General features: G+C 44.9%; 2 protein-coding genes across 5 annotated transcripts in view; both read left to right on the forward strand.

Annotated features, from left to right (window-relative positions):
* Nucleotides 1–12,616, forward strand: part of LOC308112101 (uncharacterized protein) — a 33,286-nt gene extending 20,670 nt beyond the window's left edge. For 2 of the 4 annotated variants that reach the window (XM_080467329.1, XM_080467330.1), the window contains 7 exons: nt 7,050–7,162; nt 8,184–8,349; nt 8,507–8,663; nt 9,504–9,637; nt 9,751–9,896; nt 10,783–10,881; nt 10,981–12,616. In XM_080467329.1, the coding sequence (XP_080323455.1) occupies nt 7,050–7,162; nt 8,184–8,349; nt 8,507–8,663; nt 9,504–9,637; nt 9,751–9,896; nt 10,783–10,858 (792 nt within the window). In that variant the 3' untranslated portion in view covers nt 10,859–10,881; nt 10,981–12,616. Of the gene's footprint in view, nt 1–7,049; nt 7,163–8,183; nt 8,350–8,506; nt 8,664–9,503; nt 9,638–9,750; nt 9,897–10,782; nt 10,887–10,980 lie in introns of all 4 variants that reach the window. The other 2 variants (XM_080467332.1, XM_080467331.1) reach the window with 2 other exon arrangements.
* A 969-nt stretch (nt 12,617–13,585) lies between these two features.
* LOC308111780 (beta-crystallin B3-like) lies at nt 13,586–14,985 on the forward strand (the record flags this gene model as incomplete). Its single annotated transcript, XM_080466804.1, has 5 exons — nt 13,586–13,720; nt 13,867–13,985; nt 14,121–14,253; nt 14,485–14,627; nt 14,712–14,985. The coding sequence occupies 5 exons, from the start codon at nt 13,586–13,588 to the stop codon at nt 14,983–14,985; spliced, it is 804 nt and encodes a 267-aa protein (XP_080322930.1).
* Nucleotides 14,986–15,336: the final 351 nt, after the last annotated feature.

Here is a 15,336-nt window from a genome sequence, read left to right on the forward strand (position 1 = left end):
TACTTAACTGCAGATAAGCATGTCTAACAAACTTGTTGTGAGACAGCACAGCAGAATTTCAATGTCTTAGACTGTGTCATATTATAATAGGCACTGGCCTTATATAACCTTTACATGCCCAGCCGGATGGTGTGCCAGGCGTATCATAGCTAGCATATCTGGTGGGCATCAAAATAGACGTTAGAAAGCTCCACAATTTACTTTATGCCGACAGCCCGGAGCCTTGACAGTGATGAGTTGAAACAAGAGTCCTGACGGCTCCAGTGGGACTGACTGCAGAAAGGCCATTCAGAAGGGAAACCAGGGAGAGTCTTGTTCCTGTGTAACAGCCCCCGAGTGACCGGCTGACTGATCAGCCTGGCGTTATCTGTGCTGCAGTGCTGTGAGCAGCAGATCCCACCGGCATCACCACATCAAACGAGCTGAGCTGTGTTGTTGTTCTCGCTGTCACCTTCCTCACTGCTGCAGTATTGACCCTGCAAAATACGTCAGTGAGCTCCTCGGACACTTTCCCTGGACTGCATCCTCCTTGGCACAACTGGACTCTAATGACTCCCTGCTGCTGTCACAACAGAAGTCGCGGCTCAGCTCACAGGCTCCATTCAGACGCAGCAAGTCCTGCCAGTAGCGAGTGGTGATGGAGTATCTGGGAGACAAGCTGTCAGTGGCTCACTCCCAGGTGTCGGGATGGGTGGGAAACGTGCGGCGCTCCTTCCATGGCGCGCTCGGCCTCTTATCAACGGGCAGGGGTGACGGCGGCACCGGGGACTTCAAGAGGACCAACTCTCTGCGCTCGCTCGCGTCCCGCAGTCGGGAGTCCATTCGCAGGTTCTCGTTGCGCAGCCAGCAGCGTCTGTCCTTACGTAGGCGCACGGCCCCCAACACCCCCATTGCTGTAAGTACAGCGTTGAGGCGCTCCTGTACCAATCTAATTTGTATATATTTAATTCAGAAATCCATCTATTTTGGCAGTAATGATGCTCAGTTATACATTTTACATGTGTGGACGTTAAATAAAGCCCAAGTGGAATTCAAGCTATTGTGCAGCAATGTCCAAGTCACTGTGTTAACAGCTGCTCCTGCATCAACTATTTGGTCGCCGGCCAAACATGTCAAGAACTCATCCATCTGCTGCGTTACACATTCTCCTGCACTTTCTCATCTATCTGTTTTTGTGCTTTCATCACATTGCAAACTTAGATTATGTTCTTAGAACAACGTTAACCTCGTCACTGTTTGGAAGTCACACTGGCTCTTAAGCGCTTTCTTCTGTCTTTTTTTTTTTTTTTTTTTATATATAATGCAATTAAACATGATTGACAGAAGCAGGAAAGGTGAAATTAGTGTTAGCGATTGTGTTTGTATGCTTAAACTCTTACTCGCCTCACAATCATCGCCCGTGATTCTGCCCTGCTTTGTTTGAAGAACAGATTTAGAAATCTTTGCAGTGACGTTTCTTCAAGCTAACGCCTGTTTGCTTAACTCTGAGCTCACCTCATGAGTCACACCCCCGAATGATAACTTGTGTTTTGGCGACATCCGTGTGGCCGTCTTCTAGTTTCAGGCCTCAGAAGCTCTGGTTGTGGTCGCTGAGAGCAGCGCACCCTCCCACGACTAAGTGCATGAACGACAGTGAGAGGGCAGTAATGACTGAACCTGATTGACACTAAGTGGATGGAGAGGAAGCAGTGTCAGGGGAAACTAGGAGTCTTGGTTATTCTGCATGTAAAGCTGGTGTGCATTTGGTGGTGCTCTTCTTTTAGCCGTGTTCGACTCATCAAAGCATAGTTTGAGAATAATGAGGCATGTATGATGGAGATAAAAGGTGGTAAATGGTGCCTACAGTTAGAACTGAAGGAATTTTCCCCAGTTTGATCTTGGCATGCTGCAAAACAAAATATGGCCAACAAAATGTTGGATTGTCTCTATTATTGATCCTTGGTGTTAATCCTGGTTGGGCTGCAAAAGCTGGAAAGATTCTTTAATAGTTTGTAGTATAAAGACAAAAATATCCAAAGACCAGTAGCATTTGTTTGACATGATATGATTTAGCAGATTAGATTTCACAGCATACAATCTGCCAAGACAAATCCTATTGTTAATATTATTTTCCCTGTGTGAACCAGGGAATTGTATTTTCATACTAACTTAACTATTTAATAGATCTTTTCAATTTTTGGAGGATAAATTTAATAGAAAGTAATACAGCCAATGTGCATCCTTTCTTCCACTTCTCGCTTTATTCCTGCAGCAGACGGCAAAAGTTTATATTTCAAATGGTAAATGGGACTCACCTTTAAAGGGTTCCATACACACATTCACCCAATAATTCCTGACAAATATGGTGCTTGAACTTCATTGGGATAAATCCTTTGACATATGAATGGGTTGAGATGGGCGATTGAACTACCAACCTTGTTATTGTAGGATAAACTGCTCTAACAACTGAGCCACAGCAGTTCCAAACCATTGGGGAATCTCCCCTTCTTATAGCAGCTCTTTCATTTTTGTATCTTTCTCTGTATTTCTATGATAGTAGTTGAATATGTACTCCATCGTTCCACTGTAGCCATACTTGTGTAAAAGATGGACTTTGACATTTGATTCAGTCATAAAAACAAATGAATTTGCAAAATGTTAGGTATAAATCTGTGGGCTGTCCAAGTTCTCTCACATGTATTTTACTCCATGTCAAATGTGTAAATATGAAGTGAAAACTCTTTACATGAACCAGTTTATTTATTAGTTAAGCTTGTTTTAAAAGCCATAATTGTTTTTGTCCTCCTTCCAGGGATTTAAAACTGTTCTGAGGTAAATTAGGTTTGCAGCCAGATATTCAGTTCAACATTATGTCTATTATCATTTTGCAACACAACAAGATGCAGGTGGAATAGAATTGGTTACATATTGGCTTTTCTAAAGCAACACAAGAATAAAAACAGACAAACATTCAGCCTTCCAAGTCTTATTAGAGCTTCAGCTTTAATATACTTGGACAATCGCTAAGATTAGCAGCCTGCAGCAGCACTTCCACCATGTTAGAGACACAACGTCGGTCACTGTTGACATGTTAACTCTCAATAACAGGCGTGAAAAACCAGAAAAACAAACCTCAGAATGAAAGTAATCCTTTAAGTCAGGTTCAACGCATTCTGAGCAGAAATCCTAAGCCAAGTCAGGTTTTCACATTCTTGCCCTCTGTTCTTAGCAGACGCTTTGTACTGCACTGGGCCGTCGCCTAATTGCAGCATTTATGTAATGAAGTAATAACGGGCGCTGTTCGGCCCACTTCGCAGGGCTCGTCTTAATCCAAGCCTTCTGACATGTGGCTGGAATACCCCTTTGTTGACATGAGATGAGTGCTTGTGGGAGCAGTTGTTGTGGATATCTAAAGGATGTGGATATTGATTACCGCGGTGGGCATGAGTGCACAGTTTCCCACTCCACCCAAGCTAAATGAAGGAGATGAGACGAGTAGAGAATTTAAGTGGTGACGCACTGGGAATCTGATTCTGTGACTCAGTGAATTTTAATGGTTGTCAACAAACACATGGTAACCAAGCGTCAGACTCTGTCGATTCCTGATAGAATACATCGGATTCGTACTTCTTGAACTCAGATATTTTTTGTTTTGAGGATGTTTATGGTTTGCACTTTCACATTTATACACAGCCTGCATTCTGATAGTGATCTAGAGATGAACACGTTTCTCAACTGTGGTTTAAACTTTAACCTCAGATGAAAACATCACATGCAATATTCTTATTATACTTTCAGTAACTGCTCACTTTGTTTGCTGTGAGACCATCTGTTAGATCTTTTTACAGCAGTTCCCTTCCCTCACTTTCCCTCGCACTGTCGAGGACCGAGCGGCCACAATCAGCGTTATCTAGCAGAAGTTTCCAAGGTTTCCTCCAGCGCCTTCCTCCACAGATTGTCAGTCAGGCGTAGTTTAGTGATCTGCGCGTTCTCCTCCTTCAACCTTCCATTCATCCGCTCTTTGTTCCGCTGTTTCCCTCTGACACGCCCTTCCTCTCGGGGTGGGGGGGGGGGGGGGGGGGGGGGGGGGCTATTGGTAATGTTATTAAAGGAAAAACCTTCTACTTGACAGCTATAAATCTTTGCTTCTGGACCTGTTGGGTCGGCACGCTTCCTTCATCAACTATGTTTTCCTGCTTTCCCCTCATGCCTGCAGTTACACCTGTGAGAGAGAAATCAGGAAGGGATTTGCTTTAAACATTTTTTGTTCTGCACATTCTTTTGGGGGGTATATTTTCTTGTCAGTCTGTCAGCAAAGTGCGACAGAAAAGTACATAACAGCACTGCAGCACTAGGTTTAATATGACAGCTGGTAAAATCCCATATTTCACTCCACCGCAGTATAAATAAGGCTTTAACGCTGCCTCCGAGCAGAGTGCTTTCAGTATGTCTATCTATTCAGTAGTGGGGCCACTCCGACATGTTCAAGCAAAGATCTTCCTCTGTGCTGCTGAGCCGAGGGTGTGTTTCGGTTGAATAACACACTTACTCCACACACACGGACAGGAATTTTTATCACCAGAATTTTACGAGGTCTAACTCGAAGCGTCTGCCAGCAATGATTACAGTATACGCTAACATGCAGGAGAGCGGTGGATTACATAACGTCAACAACTATATACAAGCTGAACTTTAATGCCACATGTATACAGTCACTATATATGTTTACAAGAGTGCGTTTTTATTTTGTTCAAAATCTTCACAATTAACTCACAGTGACACGGCAGAATAAGGGAAAACGGTCAGGACATTGTCCTGCATAGACATTTAGTGCTTTTGGTGACAAGAAAGCAGCAAACTCCACGTCTTGGCTTTTATTACACCATTTGAAGGAAGGAAATAAATGTATGCTTATTTTAGATTTTGTCTTATGTATAATGCCATTAATGGACTGACAAATATGCAAGTTGGGTCTTTATTTCTTTTTCTTTTTATATGTATCTGTTCTGCACAAGGTTGTACTCTGTATGACATTGTCTTGAAACACCAGCTCTAGTTCCTTCTGAAATCTCTTTCCCATTAGAAGCATCAGAAAATGGTGTTATTGTTTGAGCTTGGGCAGCAGCAAGTAATCACTGAAGCTGCGGTATGAAAACGGATATAACTGACTAGTTTGACCAGTCCAACAATCCTTTTTTTTTTTTTTTCTTTCTTTCTTTTTTGCAGCCTAAACGTCTGTGCGTCAAATTAGAATTAAAAAAAAAAAAAAAAAAACAGCTTCTCATCATATTGATGATGTTGCATTAACGTGAACTAATCTCTGGGTTTTGACTGATCCACTGCTTGGTCCCTGCAGTAGAATATCCCTACTCGACACCATGTGGCATTTCAAAGCTGGGCTTCTGGTTTTTTCCATGGTATAAGTATAAAACGTAAATCGTCTTTAAACAGCGCGTGCAGTCATCACTGGCTCGCTCAGAGCTCAGTCGTCTGTATATTTGAAGCTAAGTGGCGTGACCCTGTCGCGTCCACTTGAGAAGTATGAGCGCTGTAAATCCTTGAGAAGAGGATGAGTTCAAGTTGAAGTGCTCTTTTTCAGAAGCAGAGAGTCATTGAATGCCATTCTCACTGCTCTGTTTTCTCTGTTCCTGCCAGGAAAGGCTCCACTGATGAATGACATCCTGTGGAGCTGCTCTTTTGTTTGTTTTTTTACCACTTACTTTTATTTTTTTTTAACGCGCTCTTAATCAAAACTTCTCACAACTGTTCTCTGAATCTGGTGTTATTGTCTTGTCTTGCACTTGCTTTGCCGTGCTACTGTACCTCTGCTCTCACGCACACAAAGAGAACAGGGAGCGCATTCATGGAGCACTCCGGGTGAACGGTCCGACCGGCAGTCGGCGCTCCCATAAACATCACGACCGAGCTGCTCTCACAGTCGAGGAACCTGGGCAATTAGAGCGCCAGGTGTATCACATTTCTCTGTCCACCCCTCGGGCAACATCTGACGACAGAAAGATTTTCTTTTGTTTTGGGTTTTTTTTTTTCTTCTTCGTCTATATAGGCCAGGTTTATCAGTTCATGTGCCGGCGTGCGGTTTTGAGACAGTATGTCCTCTGTACCAGCCTCATTAAAAGAGCCACGGTTCAGTAGGCAGCGAATGCACGCTCAATCGTTCCACCACCCATCTCCATCTTTGTCCCCACTCTGGTCCTGTGTCCATTAACTCATCCTTCCACCTTTTTATGATCCATCTCCCCGCCGCTGGTCGCTCAGGCTTGACGTCCTGCAGCTCTCTCGGCAGTGTCGCAGGTTCTGCTGCAGCGCTGGCGACATCGATTAACCAGCTGAGGTGTTTTATGATCATTATAACGTCGCGTTTCAAGATTACGTTGCTGTTGAACTTTGCTTAGCAAGAAGAAATGTGAGCAGAGCTGGCAACTTGTTCACAAAGATGTTACACGAAACTCATTCAGCCTTTTTCCTCCACATGTCGGTAGTTTTACGTCCTCAGGATCTTTTGAATCAAACTATCCTTACTAAACTGTCCTTCTAATGGGAAGCTGTGGACAACAACATGTGAGCGAACAGCCCAATAATTCACCCAATCATTGGCTGCAGTGACCTCTGAAGGGGGCAGCTGAAAGATGAAGACATGTTTTTAAGTTTTCTTACTCTGGCCACACAGAGACACACACGTTAAGTGATTTGTTGACCAGTGTGAATGTGTGTGATTGTCCAGGGTGGACACTAACCTTTTGTCCCGTGTTGGCTGGGATCCTGACCTGGACAAAGTGTGTATAAAAGATGGATATATGGACAGATTTAAGTCACTTTACTTATTATTGCGCAAGAGAACAAATTGATAAATTATATTCTGAAGGAAAATACAGAAATGTACGGAAAAGCTTTAGTGTGCATTCAAATCATAAAGTTAAAGGTATCCATTATAAAGACATGGTTAGGATTTAAAATCTTGATGGATCTTGTATTTCATAGCTCAGATCCAGTTTTCTTCTCATTGATTAAGCTGCTCTCCTTCTTCTTCTCTCTCTCCGTCTTTCTTCCAGGTGCCACAGACACAAGGAGGTGAGGAGGAGGAGGGGAAAGACTCTGGAACACCAGTCCGTGACACCGACAGTCAGTATGGGACCTGGGAGACTGGCCTGCGCACCGACGACAGGTAAACCATCATTGTACTAAATTACATTCCCAGTATTCACTAAGGGCCACAGGGAAAATGCCCGAAGTCCCAGAATAGCTATTAATATTTCTGCCAATTTTTCTGTGTTTAATTTCTAATCAGTGAACTGAAACTGAAATTAAGTGTTGATTAAACGGCATCATAGCATTTTTTTTTTTTATGTTTGAAGGCAGTAAGAGTTACCAAGTTTTGTTTGAATTAATGTTTTGTTTAATTTAGTGTATTTTTGATGCAGAAGTTTGTTGATAAATGGCCTGAAAAAGTCAAACAAATGTATTTATAAAGTGTATTTCTTACAACGGGACTGTTCAAAGTGCTTTATTGGGTAATACAAATGAAGTGATGGTAAAATATTAACAACTGTTATTTGTATATGTGCCATGTAATGCAAATATTTAATTTTAAATATAAAAAAAATCTTTAAAGATCTGAATCAAAGTAATTTAATCAAAAATTGGGAAGGTTATCCAGTTTAAACAAACAAAGTTTTAGTGGAGCCAGAAATAAAAGCAATCAAATTATAAGTTTGAATAAATCAGTATACGCTGAATGTCCTGAAAATGGTTTATAAAATAACGACAGCTGTAGTTTTGCATTCAGGTCTGTTTAATGTTGATCGTTGTGAAAGACAGGAAACCCCAGTGATGTCGCTGCATGCTGTACTCAGACTGATCCAGTACTGACCTCATGTGTTCAGAACAGAATATCACAAATCTCATGATGATAAAAAAAAATGGAGTTACTCAATTCGGATGTATTAAAGGAAGTTAAGTCTCGGTTTTCTCCACGTACGTACGGTAATTATCGTTCTCATCCTGGTCATGGTGACGATGGAAGTTTGAATTGTTGTGGTGCGTCATCTAAATCACAGGTCCTCACAGTCTGGACAGGAACCACCGACAAAAGAAAGACGGTGACTCATTATGTTCAGTTAGAAATGTTGCCAACACTCGTTCACCGAACACTTTTTCTTCTTCTTCTCCTCCTTCCTCCTCCTCAGCCTCACGCCGGCCACTCCCAGCTCGGAGAGCAATCTCAGCCCTTCTCCCAAGAAGCCCGCCACGCCGCTCACGCCGGGCGCCGCCGCCTCGCAGTCTGAAGCCGACGCCCCCGACGGCATTCCCCACTCGTCCTCGTCTGAGAGTCAGCCTCTGGCGTTCCCCGATGTGAGTGAGCGGCGGCTCTAACGTTGCATTGACTCAAACTGACCGATGTTTCGACGTCCATCAACATGTGACACCGTGACTGTGCGATGCAGCTGCACGACCTCTCAACTGCTGAGTTGCGCTTCAAGAAGTGGTTTGTTTTGTTTTTGTGTGTCAGACTCCGACCGCTCTGTTGGACACCAGCGTTCTTCGCTGCAGAGCTCAGCTGGGAAAGAAGCGAGCCCCGCGGACCCGACCGACCAGGGCCGCCCGTCAGACTGCGGCGCTCGCCGAGGAGGAGACCACCGAGGACTGGCTCTACAGAGACTCCACAGGTTTGTGTATTCCATGGGACACCGGTTCATCAAACCACTGGAGGACTGGTGACACCAGAGAGGATAGCAAACTATGAAATAGAAATGTGTTGTTGGTGTTTGTCCTGCTGAGCTCTGAGGGAGAAAATCACACAGGTCACATCCAGTTATGTTAAAGCATGTAGAATAGAGCTTTAACCAGAGCGGCACCTATTTCACCTGAGGCTGTCTGCAATGGAATAAAAGAATATATTATTCTTTTGGATTGTAGTATTGAGCTTTACTAACATTACCAACATACCTTTTTCCAGAGCATTACATACAATGACAGTAGAACAGTGGTAGTCTGTGGACGATGATTGTTTTTGTCAAGAAACCTTTGTAGTCTTGAAATGGCACCTTTAGCCCGTTCACCTGAATACACCCTGAAGATTTCCTTCAGTACTCGTTCTTCTCGTTCTATTGGATGTTCTTTATTGCATTTATCGTAATTATCCATAATTTGTCTAACATATATCCTTTCATCCATTCACCAGGGTTGTGAAATGTCCTTCTCTACTCTATTGTCTGTAATACTGCTGGAATGTTGCATAAAGTTCTTTCTGATCTAACTTCATTTAGCCCTCGAGGTTCCCTGTCCCGGTTGTTCTAGTTATGAACTCTTGATAAACTGCAGAGGATGACATTTGAGACCCCTCTCTTACGTCATCAGGCTTATTTGTGTAGTCTTCCTCCCTTCTGTGGGAATGCAAATCATAATGCTGCGCAGGCCTTTTTTTTACACTCAGTGGACCGTCCCTACGTCAGCTTTAGGTAAATCACTGAAGAAGCACTTGTTAAAGCGTCTTCTCTCCGCCTCAGAAGCAAAGCCCGAGAGGAAAGAGGACGACTCGGATTCAGAGGAGCCGGCCAGAGGAGCTGAAGCCAGCCCCGCTGTCGCCTCGCAGCCTCAGAGGGTCGCCCTGTTCCCCGGGATGGACCCTTCAGCTTTGAAAGTGAGCCACCCGGGTCGCATCCGCCACACCACCATCTCCTGGAGGCTCATGTGCAGCAGAGATTACTTCTTTTCCTGGCGTCGTGTTCTTATCTTCCTTCTCTGTGTCGTCAGGCTCAGCTGAAGAAGAGAGGCGACTCTGACAATCAAGTTGATGGAGCTGCTGCAGCCGCTCCCTCCCAGCTGTCTCGCTCCCCAAAGTCCCCATTCCTGCCCCGTGCAGCGCGTGTGCTGCCCCCTGCTGGTGGAAAAGAAAACGGGTAAGCAACATGTTTTTATCTCCTCTCAAGGTTCTTTCACAATCTGCTTCACTATAACTAGTGCTCATTGAAGTGTTTGACAATCTCGATCCAATTTAGTTTGAACGTATTTTAGGAATTATTTTCTACTATTAAGACTCTAATTAATCAGATCTCTGTGCAGAAATCAGTTTGAAAGTGTAAAACTGACAAATTGTGCACACGTCACTATTTTAACTAATAAATGATGTACTTTTTATTGGATTTTCATAAAAGCTGGCAATGTCTGTTTTTGATGCATAATAACTTTATTTATATAGGACATTCATATCATGTTTGCAATAATTTATTTGATCACCTTTTATTTTAAAAACCCATCACTGTATTTATTACTGGAAAGATCTATGAAGGCTTTTCTTTAAATCGGAGGCAGCTCGTGATTGGACTTACGACATAATGAAAACAAAAAACTGCATGTACTTGATAGATTTGATTATTATTTTTGGCCAAATTTTATATTCACAATGCAAATGCACAGACAGCAAACCTTGGTTTATAGTGTTTAAAAAGAGAGCAGCACATCCTTAATACTTATGGCTGCTTTCTATTCATACACACTGGAATATTAGTTTTCTTCAATAAAAAAAACTGTAAAAAAAAACCAAGTGTTTTAGAATATCATAAATACATAACCTTTGAAAAAAACAAACAATAAAAACATGGAAGTAGAATATAAAGCAGGTCTAAATATCAGGTATAATGTAGTTATTATCAGCTAAACAGGGTCTGAAAACGTGTGGACTCCCCGTACTCGTTGCATTGGATGCACGTGTGAAAGCAGACATATTTACTCAGATTACAAGATACGGTCACTTTCTTCCTGACGGCGCGTTTCTTCCCGTTGCAGTGAGGAGGACTCGCCCCAGTGGCTCAAAGAGCTGAAGTCAAAGAAGCGCTTGAGTCAGTATGAAAGTGAGAGCTAAAAAAAAAAAAAAAAAAAAATGAGGTGAGGTGAGACAATTTTGTTGAAGTTTTAGAGCATTTAAAATCTTTTTTTTTTTTTTTGTCCAGTGTCTGACTCCTGTTGTGCTCCTCTCCCCTGAAGGTTGCCTTAACAGATGAATCTGTGAAACAGAAGCCTTAACGTTTGACCCAGAGAGGTTGAGAGGAGAGGATGGACCTACAGCTGCTGATGAATTTATTATTACTTTTTCTTTTCTTTCCTTTTTGTTCTCTTCCCATCTGGGTCGATAAATGTGCATGGTGCCTTTTTATATAAAGAGTTTCTGTCTTATGGAGAATAAATGAATAAATAAATCAAGCACGGAGACAACAAAATGAAAAAAAAAAAAATGAAAATCCCCCATCGGGCTGCTCCGCTTCCTCCACATCATGCTTGAAACCTGCACAAGCTCCTGCAGCAGGAGGGACTTCACATGAACACTTTAAGAGGGACCAGGAGGACAGCGGAGGTCGTTTCCTGTCGGGGCTGCGTTTCAGGAAACGGTTGACTTGTGGGGACCGCCGCCGGAGGACAATCCGGCAGACTCTCCACGGGACTTGTTTGTATGTAGTTTTCCCTCACTCCACTAATATGTGTACAAATTGGCCGCATTACGTGTTATCTGTGGAGGCTGCCGCCGCCGCCGCCGCCGCTGCCGGGAGGCTTGCAAACATTGCCATAGGATAACATTTCAGACACTAATGACTTTTGAACGTAGAGAACAAATCGCCACTGACGGGATTGTCGGTGAATCATGTTAGTAAACTGTAATCAGGAGACGTTATATTTGTATTATTGTTGATTTAACAATGACAGAGCTAGTTTGGAAGAGAGAAAAAGAAAAGACGCATCACTACAATAGAGACTGATCTCTGAGACGCTCCACAACCTTCACGATGTCACAGTTACTGCGTACTGTACCTCTTTATGTTTGTTCTTTGTGGAAGAGGGACGGGGGAGGGGGGGGCTCTCCGGACAAGTGACTTTTGCATCCGTCAATCACGCACACTCCTGATCAGCACAAATACACTCAAGTCTTTTTTATGAAAAACACTAATCAACCTGTCTTCCCTCCTGTAATGGACTGTGGCGGCGAGTATCCAGTGTACCTTCACACAAACACACTCCACAACCTTTTTTTTCCAGCGACTGTGCAATTCTCCCTCTTCTTGGTGTCCTTTTCTTCGTGCTGCACAATCGTCACCTGTCCCATCAAGCTTCGTTCCTGCTGCCGGGCTTCCTGTGTCACGTTTTCTCTTTCTTTCCTCCGGCCTCCCTCATGAATTCACTAAACGGTTAAAATGACTCCGCCTTTCGCGTTGGTCCAAATAAATGTGAATATTTGCACCTGCTTCCCGCCTCCACTGCGTCTTCCGCCACGTCCACCCACCGCGTCTGCGCTTCTACAAAGCACTTTGTCACTTGTTGCACTACAGCACTGACCTCTGCCCCCTCTCCGAGGCCGCGTCTCGCTCCCCGTGTTGTCGGCCTGCTCATGCAATGCAAAGTGAATGTGTCGGATCCAGGATTAGGAGTGATTGTCTCTGCTTTCTTTTGTACATTGACCTTTTACTTTTGTCAGAAAATTTGAGGGTTTATTTTTTATGTCTGACTTTGTTCTTTTTTTTTTTCTTTTTTTTTTTTTAATTTGAAAGTAAAGATGTATATTGCACTGTGTTGTCCTGGCCAGTGTCCTAAAGTGAATAAATTCTTAATAAAAAAAAATCGACTTGACTTCAAATGTTGGCTCTTGTGTTTCTTTTAAACTGCCGTTGTCGTTTATCAAATCACTAACTGCAAGTATTGTTGAGCTCATCATGGTGTTTAGAATGATATAATTGATGAAACGATAATTTGTCGTTTTATATTCATGGGAAGCTGAAGTGTCAAAGTAGAGGGTCATCTGCATGCTGGACCCTTTTGATGGGTAAGGGACTGTATTTGGCAATTTATTAACCGAAAGTTAAAGAAAATACTAGAATATATTGAAAAATGTTATCCTGGTTATGGAGACGTGTTTTAGTTTCTTTGTAGCATAGTGTATGTATACACACTGTGTGTGTGTGTGTGTGTGTGTGTGTGTGTGTGTGTGTGTGTGTGTGTGTGTGTGTGTGTGTGTGTGTGTGTGTGTGTGTGTGTGTGTGTGTTTGTGCTGAGCGGGGCTGTTTGCTGAATCCTCTTGGCTCCCTCTCCCCGTGCCCGCACACAGTGCTCGCTGGCAGCCGGGCGGACGGGCAGCGCAGCGTGTGCCAACACAGCTGCCTATTGAGAGGCAGCGTTATGGACACAATGTGAGCGACAGACTTGCTGTATCAACAGCTCCTCCTTTTCTGCTGTTGTGGCCAGAAATAAACCATAAATACCCCCCCTGTCCCTGCCCTCTAATGGCTCAACCCCACCAAACACCAAGTGGCATCGAAAAAGAGGGACACTACCACTTCCTAGCAGGCAAACCCAGGTAACAGAGACGCACCAGGAACCACAGCAGTGGAGTTTGGTTCATTTCACAGGAGTTGGCTTGAAAGCGATGCTTCAGTCCTTAGGTTTGGACTAGTTTTGTTTCCACTGCATACAGCAGGATGTAAGGGAAACTGGTTGCTACGTCAGGTCCAAATGAATAATATCTTATTCGTCAAGGTTGAGTTCTAAACGGCAGTTGTGACACTGAGCTTCTCCCCACCCTGTGCTTTATCTCTGTGCATGATGGATGGTGCTTTGTCTGTGTGTGTGCTGCTGCCAAACAGTGGAGGAGCAGTGGATCAGGAGGATGTCGGAGCAGCAGAGCGCCCCGGAGCAGCTGGCTGCTGGGAAGAGCCAGGGTGGAGCTGGAGCCACGTATAAGGTGCTGCAACAGGTCCTCTGTGTGGGGCGCTACGTCCCTGTCTCACCGGGGGGACAGGCTGCTCTGAAAGTTCTCCAATCCAAGTGGGAGCTGAAATGAAGTCCTGCTTGCTCATGAAGCGCTGATCTCTTATTTCTGCCGTCCAGGTGGTGCTGTTTGAGTTCGAAAACTTCCAGGGCTGCAAGGCAGAGTTTTCTGCCGAGTGTAAAGATGTGACAGAGAAGAGTCTGGAGAAGGTCGGCTCTGTGATCGTGGAGTCAGGACCGTGAGTAATCCGTCTGTCAGGGGCTGGTCATCTGGTCTTCCACTCCAGCAGAGTGTAGATGCTGCGGGCCGGACACCATGTGGGCCCCGGTGGGTTAACAAAAACCTTCTCGTCCCTCCTGTGTTCCCCTCTCAGCTGGGTGGGTTACGATCGTCACGGCTTCACGGGGGAGCAGTTCATTCTGGAGAAAGGCGAGTATCCTCGCTGGGACACCTGGACCAACAGTCAGAACAGCTACTCTCTCCTCTCCCTACGGCCACTCAAAGTGGTGGGTGACCGTCACAATACAGCAGGGTTCATTTGTTCACCTGTCCAGCTTTTGCTTTACATCCACGACCTGCGTTCAGAGCATGAAGAGGCATCCGTGTGTGTGTGTGTGTGTGTGTGTGTGTGTGTGTGTGTGTGTGTGTGTGTGTGTGTGTGTGTGTGTGTGTGTGTGTGTGTGTGTGTGTGTGTGTGTGTGTGTGTGTGTGTGTGTGTGTGTGTTTCTCCCCAACAGGACAGTGCTGATCACAAGCTACAACTCTATGAGAACCCCGGGTTCGCTGGCAGGAAGATGGAGATTGTTGACGACGACGTGCCCAGTTTGTGGGGTCATGGTTTTCAGGATCGTGTAGCAAGCGTCAAGGCCCTCAACGGAACGTAAGACCCTCCTCTTCCTCCCCGTTCGGCCCCGCCGCCGGACTCACACTTATCACGGCATGTCGTTTTTTAATCTTCCTCCAGATGGGTCGGCTACATGTACCCAGGCTACAGGGGTCGCCAGTTCATCTTCGAGCAGGGAGACTTCAAGCACTGGAACGACTGGGAGGCGCCTCTGCCCCTCATCCAGTCTGTCCGACGCGTGCGAGACATGCAGTGGCACAAGAGGGGCTGTTTCACTGCTCCCGATCCGGCTCCAGCTCCAGGCCCCGGCCCCGGCCCCGGCCCCGGGCCCGGTCCGGAACCCGACCCCACCCCGGCACCTCCTGCCCCTCCTGCCTCAGCTGGAGCCAGCTGAGCAGGACTCCCACCTGCCTCTCCCACCCAGCCTTCCCCACCCAGCCCCACCCACAGCCTCCTCCACGCTGCAGACAGTGCCTGCCCTCTGCCTGACATCCAACTATGGCGACTTGTGCCCAGTGAGGAGTGCCATGCATGTTTCAGAGGCAAATAAAAGTTGTTTGACCCGGAGTGTGTTGGTGATGTTATCCTTGTAGGTCAAGGTGGAGGCGGATCCATCTGAGGTATTAAAGACGAGAAAGAAACACGATCAGAGGCGTGAAACTGGCATCCGTTTGGACATTAGACATTTTTCCCTTTGAGATCAAATATAGATGAGATGAATTATTATCAAGTCATGTGTGTGACT

This window comes from Lipophrys pholis, assembly GCF_963383615.2.
Source record: "Lipophrys pholis genome assembly, chromosome: 7".
Classification (NCBI taxonomy): Eukaryota; Metazoa; Chordata; class Actinopteri; order Blenniiformes; family Blenniidae; genus Lipophrys; species Lipophrys pholis.